Source organism: Salvelinus fontinalis, chromosome 42, assembly GCF_029448725.1.
Source record: "Salvelinus fontinalis isolate EN_2023a chromosome 42, ASM2944872v1, whole genome shotgun sequence".
Classification (NCBI taxonomy): domain Eukaryota; kingdom Metazoa; phylum Chordata; class Actinopteri; order Salmoniformes; family Salmonidae; genus Salvelinus; species Salvelinus fontinalis.
This window is the reverse complement of record NC_074706.1, coordinates 24,959,275-24,972,196: the sequence shown is the minus strand read 5'-3', so window position 1 is coordinate 24,972,196 and position 12,922 is coordinate 24,959,275. Positions and strand designations below refer to the sequence as shown.

The following is a 12,922-nucleotide window of genomic DNA, read 5'->3' as shown; positions in this document are numbered from 1 at the left end:
TGAAAGATGAACTGAGGTCCAGACTCCAGTCCAGTTGGTTGTGGTAATGCACCTTAAAGTTGGTTTCCAACCGTCATATAAATTCTGAAGAAGAATAAGCCTGAAACGTACCCTTTATTTAACTAGGCAAGTCAGCCTGAAGGAAGAGAGATTACTAGAAAACAAACTTTTACATTTTATTTGTGGATTAATTGCCGGAGTAGAGGACCTTGTGCATTTAAGGTAAAATAACAACCCAATGTTTATATCCCAGGACAAATTAGGTAGCAACAGCAAGCTAGCTAGCTAAATCTCCATAAATATGTAATGTTTTTCGACCTATCCCCAAATTAATATAGTTGGTTCAGAGTTTGTTTTGGTATTTCAACATGCGTGTCCTGATCGTGTCTGGGGGACATGATATTATAAAATATTAACCACAGCCAAGTCCATCTCTAACACAGTGATTCAAGAACCTAAAAATATGGATCCATTGGAGTTTATTATAATTAGATTCCATATGTGTTGATTCAAGAAGTGCGACTGCACTTCCTGATTTGGCCTCGTTTTTCATCAATGTTCATTAAGAAATGCAAGCGGCTGTGACTGAAGACAATCATTTTATTGGGGTGTGACTATTGTCCTTCCTCCGTCTCCTAAGCTAAAGTTGGGCCGTATGAATAACTAGACAATGTTTATAAAACTATTTATAAGAGGCACATGTATTTATTTGATTAGCAATGCATTTCGATGTTTTGATTGTTGATCACCTAGTATAAAGAGATGCCAGTTGACGTACGACGCCTCCTGCCGGCCATGTTAGAAAACCACCGCATTTATTCTTTCGACAACAACAGCTGAGTGGATACCCCAAGCTGCATGATAACATTGCCTAAAACTAGTTGATTTATATCACCACGGTCAATTTCTGGTGATGGGAAATCGATGTTTTCTGAAACTTGGGGCTTTCACCAAATTGTACCGAAAAAAGGTTAATTACTCTGAGCTTTTAACACAGTGCGCATCAGTGACATCTGCTGGTCAGCATGTTTGATGTTTAAATGCAGTATACTTGTTTTCCCGATGCATCCATCAAAACGTCGTGGTGCAATGGGTAGGTGTGAGCGTTGATTTAATACATTCAATTAGAATGTGGGATTCACATCCTATTTATCCTTTTTTCCGCCAGTTTATTAAAAACGGTTATTATTTAGGATCCCAAAGACAAAAGATGATCATAGGTTACACAAAAAAGTTTTATTTGAACAACTATGGGAAGAAACGACATTTTCAACCATAGCCAGGATTATATATTGTGCCTATGCTAGTGTCTGATCCCAAATCGCTGCCCCTACCTGCACCCAGCGTTGATGTACTAGAATATTTAAAAATCGAAGTAAATTGGTAAATACGGTGTCCAGTAGAGGTCGGTGTATGTATAACAGAAACATTTTATTGAAGAAATTCCGTGGGATCAAGAATTTTGCAAATCATGGTTCGAAAAAGCACACTAGCTCCGTGTTTGAAACGAACAACTTTACAAAATATGGTGGTTACATGGCATGATTTAAGATGTTAAATTTAAAAAACTGAGCAGCCTATGCTTATCTAAACTCAGAATATAAAAGTTAGAAATACAATGTAGCTAGTTTAATCTTGTGCTGTTAGAAGACGACTGACTTGCGCTGCTCTACAGGCTGAGCCACCTGTCAGGTGAGAAAAGCAGAAGAATATCTAGAATAAGTCTAAGTACTGTGCAGCAGAGGTCGTTGTTTTGGAAGCTACTGACTTGGATCAAAAGAAGCTTTTTACCTCGTATCACGAGGTAACTGCTTGTCAACTTTGCCTTGGGTTTTAATTAAACTTTTTCCACTCACTTTTACATATTAACAACAAACTTTGGATACATCATTTAAAAATTATCAATAAAAACTACTATAGTTGTTTCATTTACAATCACTGTTCTGAAAAAGAAAAAGTCTCAAGATTCGATACTGTGTTATGGTTTCAGGATAGATTAATCCGCCATTTGGCTGTACGCCCTGAACTATCTTTCACCTGCTACAACTGAATTATCTAGACAAAATTCTAAGATTCTTGAAAGCTCCCAGCAGAGCTGGAATGAGATCGGCACTCTCATGACTTCTTCAGAGCAACTGGAAACTCAAATCTCCGACTTGAGTGCGTTCAAAATAACTGGGAACTCTGGAGGAAAATATGAGCTCCGACTGGAAATCCGACACCTGTCAGATGATACTGTGACGCCCGAGGCTTCGAACGTCATCCTCACATGGTATTGTTACTTTGACGCAAGCATTGAAACGTTGTCGAATCAGTAGTGCTTAGAAAACTGCATCGGAGCTTCTGTATTAATCATCCCGTCACTACCTTCAGGGATCCCCAGACCCTCCTCACACCTCTCTTCCTTCACCAGCAGCACCTCTAGACCCTCCTGGAAGAGACAGGTGATACAAATTACACAGACATACACTACCCTAAGGTACATACACGGATAATAAACACACTTTCAACATGGAGTATTAACCCACCCTCACTACATTTGAGTCCTATACTGTAGTTACAGAATGACTTCATTGTTGTTAAACCCATCATGGTGGACAAAACAATGTTGTGGGTAAAAATAACTTAAGTCAAGTCAGACAAACCTGACTAAAATATTTTGACATGTACAGTAGGTGTTTGTTAGTGTGTGGGTATGTGTAGGTATATTTAGTAAGTGTACATTATATTGGTTATAAAGCACTCTCGTGTGTAGGCGGAATAGGGCGAGATCCGAAGTGATATATACTAAAGAGTCTCAATGAAAGTCTTAGAATGAAAAGTCCCATTTTGTGTTTATTAAACATAAACAAGTGTTAAATAACACCATATGAAAACCACACATACACGCATCTCTGTGTGCTTAGCAGACATCTCAGCTTGGATGTCGGCCCACCACCTCAAGCTCAACTTCGACAAGACATAACTGCTCTTTCTCCTGGGAGAGGTCTGCCCACTCCAAGACTTCTCCATCATGGTTGATATCTCCACTGTGTCCCCCTACAAGAGTGCAAAGACCCTTGGCGTGACCTTGGACAACACCCTGTCATTCTCTGCAAACATCAAAGCAGTGACTTTCCTGCAGGTTCATGCTCTACAACAGTAGAGTACGACCCTTCCTCACACAGGAAGTGGCGCAGGTCCTAATCCAGACTCTTGTCATCTCCAGTCTAGACTACTGCAACTCTCTGTTGGCTGGGCTCCCTGCTTGTGCCATCAAACCCCTGCAACTTATCCAGAATGCCACAGCCCGCCTGGTGTTCAACCTTCCCAAAGTGTTCAACTGCTCCTTGGCACACTCTACTGGCTTCCAGTCGAAGCTCACATCCACTACAAGACCATGGTGCTTGCCTACAGAGCAGCAAGGGGAACTGCCCCTCCCTACCTTCAGGCTATGCTCAAACCCTACACCCCAAGCATTCTGTTCTGCCTCCTCTGGTCTCTTGGCCGTCCCACCCCTACGAGGGATCAGACCCCACTCAGCCCAGTCAAAGCGCTTCTCTGTCCTGGCAGCCCAATGGTGGGACCAGCTTCCCACTGATGTTAAGACAGAAGAGCCCCCCCCCCCCCCCTACTTGCTAAGTCTGTTATATGTCAAATTTTGAAAAAAGTACACTGAATGCGCGATTGCGTTGACTCCTACCATTTGTTCATTTTGATACAGCGCATCAATTTCTTGGATTATCAGCTGTTATCAAACACATGAGTCGGAAAAGATTAGTGAATTCTACTAGATCAAATGCCAAAATTAATATGCAGTTTAAGTATGAAGTACGCTAGTATGGGTATTCGGACACAGCCACTGCCTGGATGCAATATTCTACACAGGAATATTCAACACTGAAATCTGTTACATTCTGATTTAGAATAACAAGAATATCTTTGTCTTCAATGCAAGGTTTGATCTAAACGTCAGAAGCTATCGAGTGGAATGGTTACTTTCTACGTTATATAGTGAAATGTTTTTTCTGCTGGTGTATCCTGAGGTAGCTCCTATGAGAACCTCTTCCTGCAGTGCTTACAGGCAAACTGCCTTTCTCCCATGTGAAGCTTCAGGTGCATCTTCAGCTGGTTCTGGTGGGAAAAAGTATTTCCAAACTAGTGGCAGCTGTAAATTTTCTTCCCTGTGTGGACCCTCTGGTGCCTCTTCAGGCTGGACGAGTGGGAGAAGCTCATGTGACACTGGGGACAGCTGAAGGGTTTCTCACCTGAGTGGACCCTCTGGTGGCTCTTCAGGTTCCAAGCCTGGGAGAAGCACATGTGACACTGGGTACAGCTGAAGGGTTTCACCCCTATGTGGACCCTCTGGTGGATCTTCAGGTTGCCAGACTGTGTAAAGCGCATGTGACACTGGGTACAGCTGAAGGGTTTCTCCCCTGTGTGGACCCTCTGGTGTCTCTTCAGCGTGCCAGCCTGGGTGAAGCGCATGGGACACTGGGTACAGCTGAATAATTTCTCCCCTGTATGGACCCTCTGGTGAATCTCCACCTTCTGGGGGCAGCTGAAGCCTTTGTTACAGAACATGCAGAGGAACTGTTTCTCTTTACTGTTACCTGATGTTTCTCCCCCTCCCCGAGTCTTGGACCTTACATCCTTTGAATTCAATACCTGATCAAAAAGGACGCATCCGTGTGAATTGGAAGGTGCCATCGATGTGGACTCTGGGTCTGAATCCCTGAACGCGTGTAAAAGGGAGTGGGTTGCGATATTTGGATTTGGCTCTAAGCTTTCCCTGTAGTCTAAGAAGTCACTAGTGTTGCCCTGCGACTGTCCTTCTCCTAAGTGAGTATCGTCTGCATTCCATGTCAGAGGAGGGTCGCCCTCCTCCTTCACAGTCACCTCATCTACAACCAGACCCTCCCCTTTCTTATCTAGGGACACTTCAGAGTATACACTACTGCTGTACTGGTTCCAGTCCCCTCTCATTGGATTAGTCTGTGTATCTAAGCCCACAGGCATGTCACCAGGTATCATCTCTGTCTCTGTAGTGTATGAATAGGATGGATCATTGCTATTCTGTAACGTGTCACTTGAGTCCTGATGGAACAGAACCGCCCTCGGGCTCCCGTAAACTAAATACTCTGAGCGGGGAGCAGGAGGACCGCCCAGTCGCTCCAGCACTGTTAAAGTCGTAGTGTCCGTCTCTGACTTGAGGACAGCATTCGGCGTTCCACTGACATCCGTGATGCTGTGTTGGGTCCTGGGCAGCGCTGGTGTGGTGGTGGGGTCCTCCATGGCTACATGGGGTGCCACTCCAGACGCTGCACCATCCTGGATGTCTCTGCTGTGCCATGGGTCCTCTCCTTCAGACCTCTCCAGCTTGACCCCAGGACCTGCAGCCTCTGCATCTGCAGACTGAGACAAGAAGAGGGGAGGTTATTAGCGGTACAAGAGTTGAATTAGATAACAATGTCATAGGGAAGTCTCACAAGCTCCCCTACGGCAGATAAATCAGGATGTACATGTAAGCAAGTGAATAGCTGAGGGGAGCCTTTCTGAAACAAACTGATCACATTTGATGTACTGTCATTTGTTACACTATGACACTAACCTCTTTCACGATAACATGCTGGGGTGAGGTTCCACTCCCCTCATCTATAGCTATGGGTTGGTCATCTCTCCACACGTTGTGTCCAACTGGCTTCATAAAGCTCCTGTGGCCTTCACCTAAAAGAGTGATTGTGGGAAAAGGGATGGTGAAATTAGGTACTGTCAATGCGCAACTCTATATTGTACACTATTGTCACTGTACATTTGGCAAGGAGGATGTAAGGTAAAACTTCTTTTTGATATGCTATTTATTGGTGGATTGATTATGTTCCTTGCGTCACATTAGTTTAATTGAGCATGACAATAGTAAATTCAGCAAATCAAGAATCTGCTTAGAATATGGTATTGTGTCTTCGTGCAAGAATAATTTGTTCTTAATTGACCTGCCTGGTAAAATCCATAAAAATGTACAAGATAGTTAAGTAATAAGGTGAAGTATTGCATACTATCCAAACACTGACCAAGACTCAATTATGGGTAACACATGTGCAGAGGGGAACGGGGCGACATGCCCCACAGCCTCGGCCTTCTGCAAAATCAAAATGTACCTCTTGCCATTCCTCTGTATCGGTCGAGGATCTTGACACTACTGGGACGACTAGCGAGGACGCGCTCTCGCGCTGTCTTCTCTGCGCGCTCCCGTGCCACTTTCAGTTCTGTTCGCAATACACTGTTTTCTTTCTGACTTTGAGTTATTTCCAAACAAAACACTGCATAATCGTCGTCGACGAGTTTACAGACCTCTGCCACGGCTGCATTCGCTAGCACCTCCATAATGGAGGCTATTTGAGTGTGAAAAACCATACGTTTAGCCATTGTTAGCAGCTACTAGCTAGCTTTACTTAAATAACATCAACCAAATCCAGTCTCCAACGCGAATTAAATACTACCTGGGGTAAGTATGTGATTCTTTGCAGATAAATTAGTCATATGTTGAGTTCCAGGGTGTTAATAAACGTCTAAATAACAACAATAAAAACACTAACGTACAAAATTGTTCTTGATTTAATGTTCACTTCCGTTAACACTGACGAAAAAGGATCTAATTGGTTAGCGTCATAGCTCAAATGGTGTGGTTAAATGAAAAAGGTATGCGCGCTGTTCTTTGAATTACGGTACTTACTGATCAAATCTCCTATTCATGATCAGTATCTATCTTTCAAGCTTAGAGCCGACTTGTTTAGAAAGAATAGTGTGTTAGCAAGAATACTGTAGAAAATATTAGAATTACTTTATTCCATCTACATCACATCAGTAAGGTAAATATTTAACTATACTTGTTCTAGCCTAGATTTACTGTCTCTCTAAAAACAGGTATATACACAAGCCTGTTTCAAATGACAAGTTAATGAGGCGTATGTGGTTAATTACCCTCTTAGCCCTAGTGTTAGATGGGTACCTTTTTTGTGGTGAATGCCCATCCTGACCCTGTCTGTATTTATGGGGTAACCATGAGGTAGTTACGGAAGGCTAGACCCAGGTCCAGGCCTTCTACCAACCCAGTCCCCAGGCATTAAACAAGACCCTGAAGAAGAAGACAGACTTGCTGATAGACTACCACCCAGAGGGGTCTCCCACCACTGTGAAGGCTGAAGCCCAGGGTGACCTGCTCTGTTCATCACGGATACTGTGGTGATTGTATCATAGAGAGAGACCCTCCTATCTTTATCAGCCCCAGGCCCTGCTTCATCCCTGCACTGAGACTGTGAAGAGAAGGGTCTGGGCTGCAGACTGGATCCCTGACTGGAGCCTCTGTCTCTATGATGACCACCAGGACTGAAGTTATTCAGTCCACCTGTCCATTGGTTGTGTTCTGAGTAGTGGTGGAGTCTCTGTCCCTCGTGGTTCGTTCCCGGTTTCTACTCTGGAATAAACAGCGACGGCTCCTGATCCAAGGTCCTGATCTGGGGCCATGGTTGTGACCAGCCGCTTCAGAGGTCCAGTCTCTCCTACCAGCAACACTGGATATCAGCAGGTCCTCATGGACAGCAGACTGTGTAAACACAAATTGTACAGAAGAGCATATAAAGGTTTATATAACAAATGCATTGCTGTACAAACAGAAACATGATATTATTAAATGTTAACCACAGTTAAGCCCATCTCTAACACCATGATTCGAGTACCTAACAATATGGAGCCATTAGAGTTAATTATTTAAAAAATGTCCTTATGTGAATGAAGTATAATGTTTTGTTCGACTGTGAAAAGGGAAACTCAGTCCCTGCAATGATACAAGAATAACCAAGTCAGTCAGCACAGAGTGTGGGAAATGTGGGGGCCAAGCAGGCTACAACTAGCCAGCTATGTGTGTGGAAAACATTTAATCACAGGTAATGTATTATATGGAGCTATACACCTTTAATAATGCTAGTCCATAACTCCCTTGTGTTTAACAGGCAATCAGTATTACTCTTGAGGTTTAAGGTCAAGGGAATATGTAAATGAGCGGTCTTGCAGTTTGAAGTGTGCACAGTGTTAATAGTTACCATGCTTCAGTCTATGTAATTGCAGATGACATGATAATTGCAGCAGCCACCAAAGAAGAGCATGATCACATTCTACAGCAGGTGATGGGCAGAGCTATCCGTCTGAATATGAAGTTCAATGCTGACAAGATGCAATACATGGTGAGTGAAGTGCATGGGACACATCAGCGCAGACAACTCCAAGGTGATAGCAGTCACACAGATGCCCCCACCAGAAGACAGAGTTTACTGGGTATGACACATTTCCTAACCTAGTATAACCAAGATGAAGCCACGCTCACTGCACCACTCAGAATGCTCCTCAGGAAGGACATGGCACGGCAGTGGCACCCAGAACAACAAGCAGCACTGGAGAGTGTTAATCGTTACTATTCTTCAGATATAAAGCTAAAAGTAATAGTACTTCAGTCCCCATTGTCAAGTTAATTTTACAGTGCCACCTAGAGCACGAGTGGTAAGACGTTTAACTTTAGTATAGTCCATTTATTACTCCACTGAGTACTTGTATCTGTTTGTTTTGCGTTGTTGGTCTTTGCTAGTTTAATGGTCCAGTCGGTAGGTAGCTAGGATTCACTCACTCACATGGCTGGTTTCACCGTCATGAAAAGGAGCATGAGGGAATCCCTACAATATGACGTTTTTCTAAGTAGTGAGAACGCTCTGGAGCAGACAATGTTGAAAAGTAATTTTTAGACATGTACTTTTCTTAAATGTCGTTTTGCAATTCACTGAAGCAAGCAGACAAGATTTGCGTTTGTACCTGGGTAACCACAGGTTCTTTTCCCTACAGGCAGACATTCTATCTAATACTGACTGGAACTATACACTATACATGGGCCGAATGGCCTCTCTCCTGTTTGGATCTTCAGGTGCATCTTCAGCTGGTGCTGGTGGGAGAACCTCTTCTCACTGGGGGCAGCTGCAGGATTTCTCCCCTGTGTAAGAAATCCTATGGTGCCTCTTTAGGTTGAACGAGTGGGAGAAACTGTCCGGGAACAAGGTGGCAGCCGAACACTTGCCTATTAATGTTCTGTGGGGACCCCAGGAAGAGTAACTGCTGATTTTGCAACAGCTAATGGGGATCCAGAAGAAGTTGTTCAAAGAGAAAGCCTAATGTTGCAGAAACTTGGTTCAGGATCTCTGGAGGTATTTCAACATTCCCTGGCCTTTCAATCAAATGTAAAATGTTCTGTTATATAACAATCCTAAATTGTAGCCTATACATTATGGCAATGTACATGTTTTCATTTAGAAATCTACATCTTGCATGTTTTTGTTTACATTTACAAAGCTCATATCTCCCTCCGATTGTATGGTTATCTTTTGTGTTAATGATTTAAAGTAAACATTTCTCATGACATTTCACAAATGTCCCATTTTGAATCGATGATCAACACTGGATGAATTGGATAAATAGCTAGGTTTGCCTAAAACATTGGAAACATAATATATATAATGACCAGTCTTTAATCAAAATTTGGTTGTTCTTGTATTTCCACAAGTGCATTTCTTTGAAAAACAACTGATTGGGTTTAGATCTGTTAAATCGGTGTTTCCGTTATTTTGTGAAAGTGACTACTGTAAGCAAGTTCAATGGTAGAAATGAAGGCTATGCTCTTGCTGGACATATGGTTGAAGTGGTCAGTTGGTTTTGAGATCTGATTTGGCCTATTAAATTACTGAACACATTATTGGTCAATTGCATTTGATTGGTGAGTGAAAGTAGTTTCCACCAATGGTTCTCACATACTGTATAGACAGTATGTAGGCCTAATAGTACACAACAATAATACATCACTAATAGTTAATTTCCAGGTAATGACCCGCAGCTAATCAGTGGCTTCCTCTTTTAATCAAGCACACATACACACACGTGCGACTCAAATCATTAGTATTGTAACATTAGTAAGGCTAAGTTATTTATATCCGTCTACTTCAGTGGTCACCAACCAGTCGATCTCCAAGGCATTTACAGTCGATCGCCAAACAGTTCTGTAAAATGTGTTGTGTTCCTATTTTTTCGCCAATTCAGCTGCCCTGTGTGCCGGGTATTACAAACTGTTGCCATTTAATGTGTCTGAAGGTACAAACTCTGCCTTCCCGGTTGGCCTGGAGAGGAAATCAAGTGCACAATTTTTATGTTTTATTTTATTTAACCAGGTAGGCTAGTTGAGAACAAGTTGTCATTTACAACTGCGACCTGGCCAAGATAAAGCAAAGCAGTGCAACACAAACAACAACACATAGTTACACATGGAATATACAAACATACAGTCAATATTACAATAGAAAAAGTCTATATACATACAGTGTGTGCAAATGAGGGAGTACGGCAATAAATAGGCCATAGTGGTGAAATAATTACAATAAAGCAATTAAACACTGGAGTGATAGATGTGCAGAAGATGAGTGTGCAAGTAGAGACACTGGGGTGCAAAGGAGCAAAATAAATAACAGTATGGGGATGAGGTAGTTGTATGGCTATTTACAGATGGGCTATGTACAGGTGCAGTGATCTGTGAGCTGCTCTGACAGCTGGTGCTTAAAGTTAGTGAGGGAGATATGAGTCTCCAGCTTCAGTGATTTTTGCAGTTCGTTCCAGTCATTGGCAGCAGAGAACTGGAAGGAAAGGCGGCCAAAGTAGGAATTGGCTTTGGACAGTGCTATGCCTCCGAACGTCAATCAGATTGATCAGATGACCGAGTCTGCAGTAACATAGGAGGCATAAAAGAAAGCTATGGCAAAATTGATGCTGTGAGATTTCAAAATGTTTAAAACCATGACTAGAGAGAGACTATCAACGAATACAGCAAAGACCTGCTGTTTTTATGAGTGAGTCACGTGCTAATGGCAAATCCCCGTCTACGGTCATCTCGTCACGCAGACAGCTTTGGCTCTTACAGACAAAGATGTCGGCCTCTGTGAAGAACTAGTCCTCAGGTTGAACACGCAAAAAAGCCACCTGGTCCCCATACAAACTGTGACCATCGTGAGCATGAGGATCGACTCATCTCTAATGAGGGCTCACCTCACTGAAGTGTGAGTCCAGAAAATAGGAGATCAGCTCAACCTTTTTTCCAAGACCAGAAGGTGACTGTTCGTCAGTGTCAGAGACTGATGGATCTCATCTCCGCAAGGTTTACGTCCCAAGGAACACGGGTATTGTCGCCTGACTGTGTCCAAGGAATGCACGCGAGCACTGGCAAGATGCCGATCCCTGAAATTCCTTTCAGGCGGGATATGCTTGTGCAAAGTCCATCAGAGGGAACTGGTTCAAACAGATGCCTCCTTGACAGGCTGAGAAGTAGTAAAGGGGGGAGGCAGCCAGCGGGACATGGAGCCCCAGCTGGTCCAAACTCCACATCAACATGCTGGAGTTGAGAGAACTAACTCTGCTCAACTTACTCCCACAACTGCGGGACATACGTGCTGGTACAGACAGACAGCGCCACAGTGGTAGCGTACATAAACCACCAAGGGGTTCTGGGTTCCATCCGTCTCCACCAGATGGTACATACCCTTCTGCTGTGGCCACAGAAGAATCTGGCCCCACTAAGAGCTGGACACCTCTCAGTGAACCTGAACACTGTGGTATCCGAATTCCTCCCGCCTGCAGCTGTGGGCCTGGCCACTGAACACCGAATATGGTCTGGTTTAGATCTGGAGCCCTCTGTTGTTAACATCTTACAGAGTGCCAGAGCCCCCTCCACCACGTCAACCTATGACACACGGTGGTGCGTGTTCTGCCAGTGGTGTAGGGAGCAGGGTGTTGCTTCAGAATCTTGCGGCATAAGAACTGTATTCTTGAGGTGTTTGTTAGATGCTGGCAGGGCTGCATCTACATTTAAGGTATACGCAGCAGCCATTTCAGCATGTCATAATGAAAAGCAGGATGGTCCACTTGGCAGCCACTGGCTCATGATTAGGTTTCTTAAAGGTGTGCTACAGTTTCAGGATACATTCATCTGCCATATAGCTCTACGCCAAGCTATCTTTCCACCTACTAAGAAAGTGAAATATCTAGACTAAGATTTTTTAATGCTGCTGTCAAAGACACGACACTGCCAACAGAGGTATGCGCTCTCATGCTGCGTTCACATGCTAGTCGGAACTAGGAAACTCGGAAATTGACATGGCACGCGTATAACTACAACCAGTTGGCAAGTCAGAAATGTCAGAGTTTCCTAGTTCTGACTAGCACCTTAACGCGGCACCAGTTCCGACACCTGTCAGATGGTAGTGTGACGTCCGAAGCTTCGAATGTCATCGTCACGTGGTATTGCCACTTTGATACAAGCATCGATATGTTGTGTCGAATCAGTAGTGCTTTGAAAACTGCATCGGAGTGTCAGAGCTTAGTATCAATCATTCCATCACTACCCTCAGGGTTCCCCAGACCCTCACACCCCTCTTCCTTCACCAGCAGCACCTCTGGACCCTCCTCCTCCTGGAAGACACAGGTGATACAGATTACAGACATACACTCCCTCAGATACGTACATACACTCCCTCAGATACGTACATACACCCACACACAGATAATAAACACACTTTCAACATGGAGTATATACCCATCCTCACTACATTTGAGTCCGATACTGTAGTTACAGAATGACTTCATTGTTGTTAAACCCATCATGGTGGACATAAATATGTGTGTAAAAATAACTCAGATATAAGTCAAAAGTCATCATCACACAAACTTTACTAAACTATTTTGACGTGTACGGTAGGTGTTTGTTAGTGTGTGGGTATGTGTAGGTATACAGTGCATTCTGAAAGTATTCAGGCCCCTAGACTTTTTCCATATTTTGTTATGTTACAGCCTTATTCTAAAATGTAAT

The 12,922-nt window shown here is 43.4% G+C and overlaps 1 protein-coding gene and 1 long non-coding RNA gene across 4 annotated transcripts; one reads left to right on the top strand and one right to left on the bottom strand.

Moving 5' to 3' along the window:
• Positions 1 to 1,221: 1,221 nt before the first annotated feature.
• On the bottom strand, positions 1,222 to 6,619 carry LOC129840939 (zinc finger protein 3-like). 3 transcript variants are annotated; one of them, XM_055908989.1, is made up of 4 exons: positions 6,138 to 6,405; positions 5,591 to 5,706; positions 4,248 to 5,394; positions 1,222 to 2,431 (listed from the first exon to the last, which is right to left on the bottom strand). In XM_055908989.1, exons 1-4 carry the CDS (start codon positions 6,403 to 6,405, stop codon positions 2,391 to 2,393), a joined length of 1,572 nt encoding a protein of 523 aa, XP_055764964.1. In that variant the 3' UTR covers positions 1,222 to 2,390. The 3 variants fall into 3 exon arrangements, with proteins under 3 accessions (XP_055764964.1, XP_055764965.1, XP_055764963.1); XM_055908990.1 differs by lacking the exons at positions 1,222 to 2,431; positions 6,138 to 6,405 and adding an exon at positions 6,580 to 6,619 and having other exon boundaries at positions 3,607 to 5,394; XM_055908988.1 differs by lacking the exon at positions 1,222 to 2,431 and having other exon boundaries at positions 3,607 to 5,394.
• Positions 6,395 to 10,463, top strand: LOC129840942 (uncharacterized). The gene is made up of 3 exons (XR_008757262.1): positions 6,395 to 6,484; positions 8,089 to 8,219; positions 8,869 to 10,463. It is a non-coding gene; the product is annotated as an uncharacterized LOC129840942 (long non-coding RNA).
• Positions 10,464 to 12,922: the final 2,459 nt, after the last annotated feature.

Bases quoted from the DNA above. Each gene is read 5' to 3' on its own strand.
- LOC129840939 (XM_055908988.1), bottom strand. From the start codon at position 6,405: ATGGCTAAACGTATGGTTTTTCACACTCAAATAGCCTCCATTATGGAG. The intron at 5,707-6,137 runs GTACATTTTGAT...TCACTCTTTTAG, and splicing joins ATACAGAGGAATGGCAAGAG to GTGAAGGCCACAGGAGCTTT. The intron at 5,395-5,590 runs GTTAGTGTCATA...TTCTTGTCTCAG, and splicing joins AGCATGTTATCGTGAAAGAG to TCTGCAGATGCAGAGGCTGC.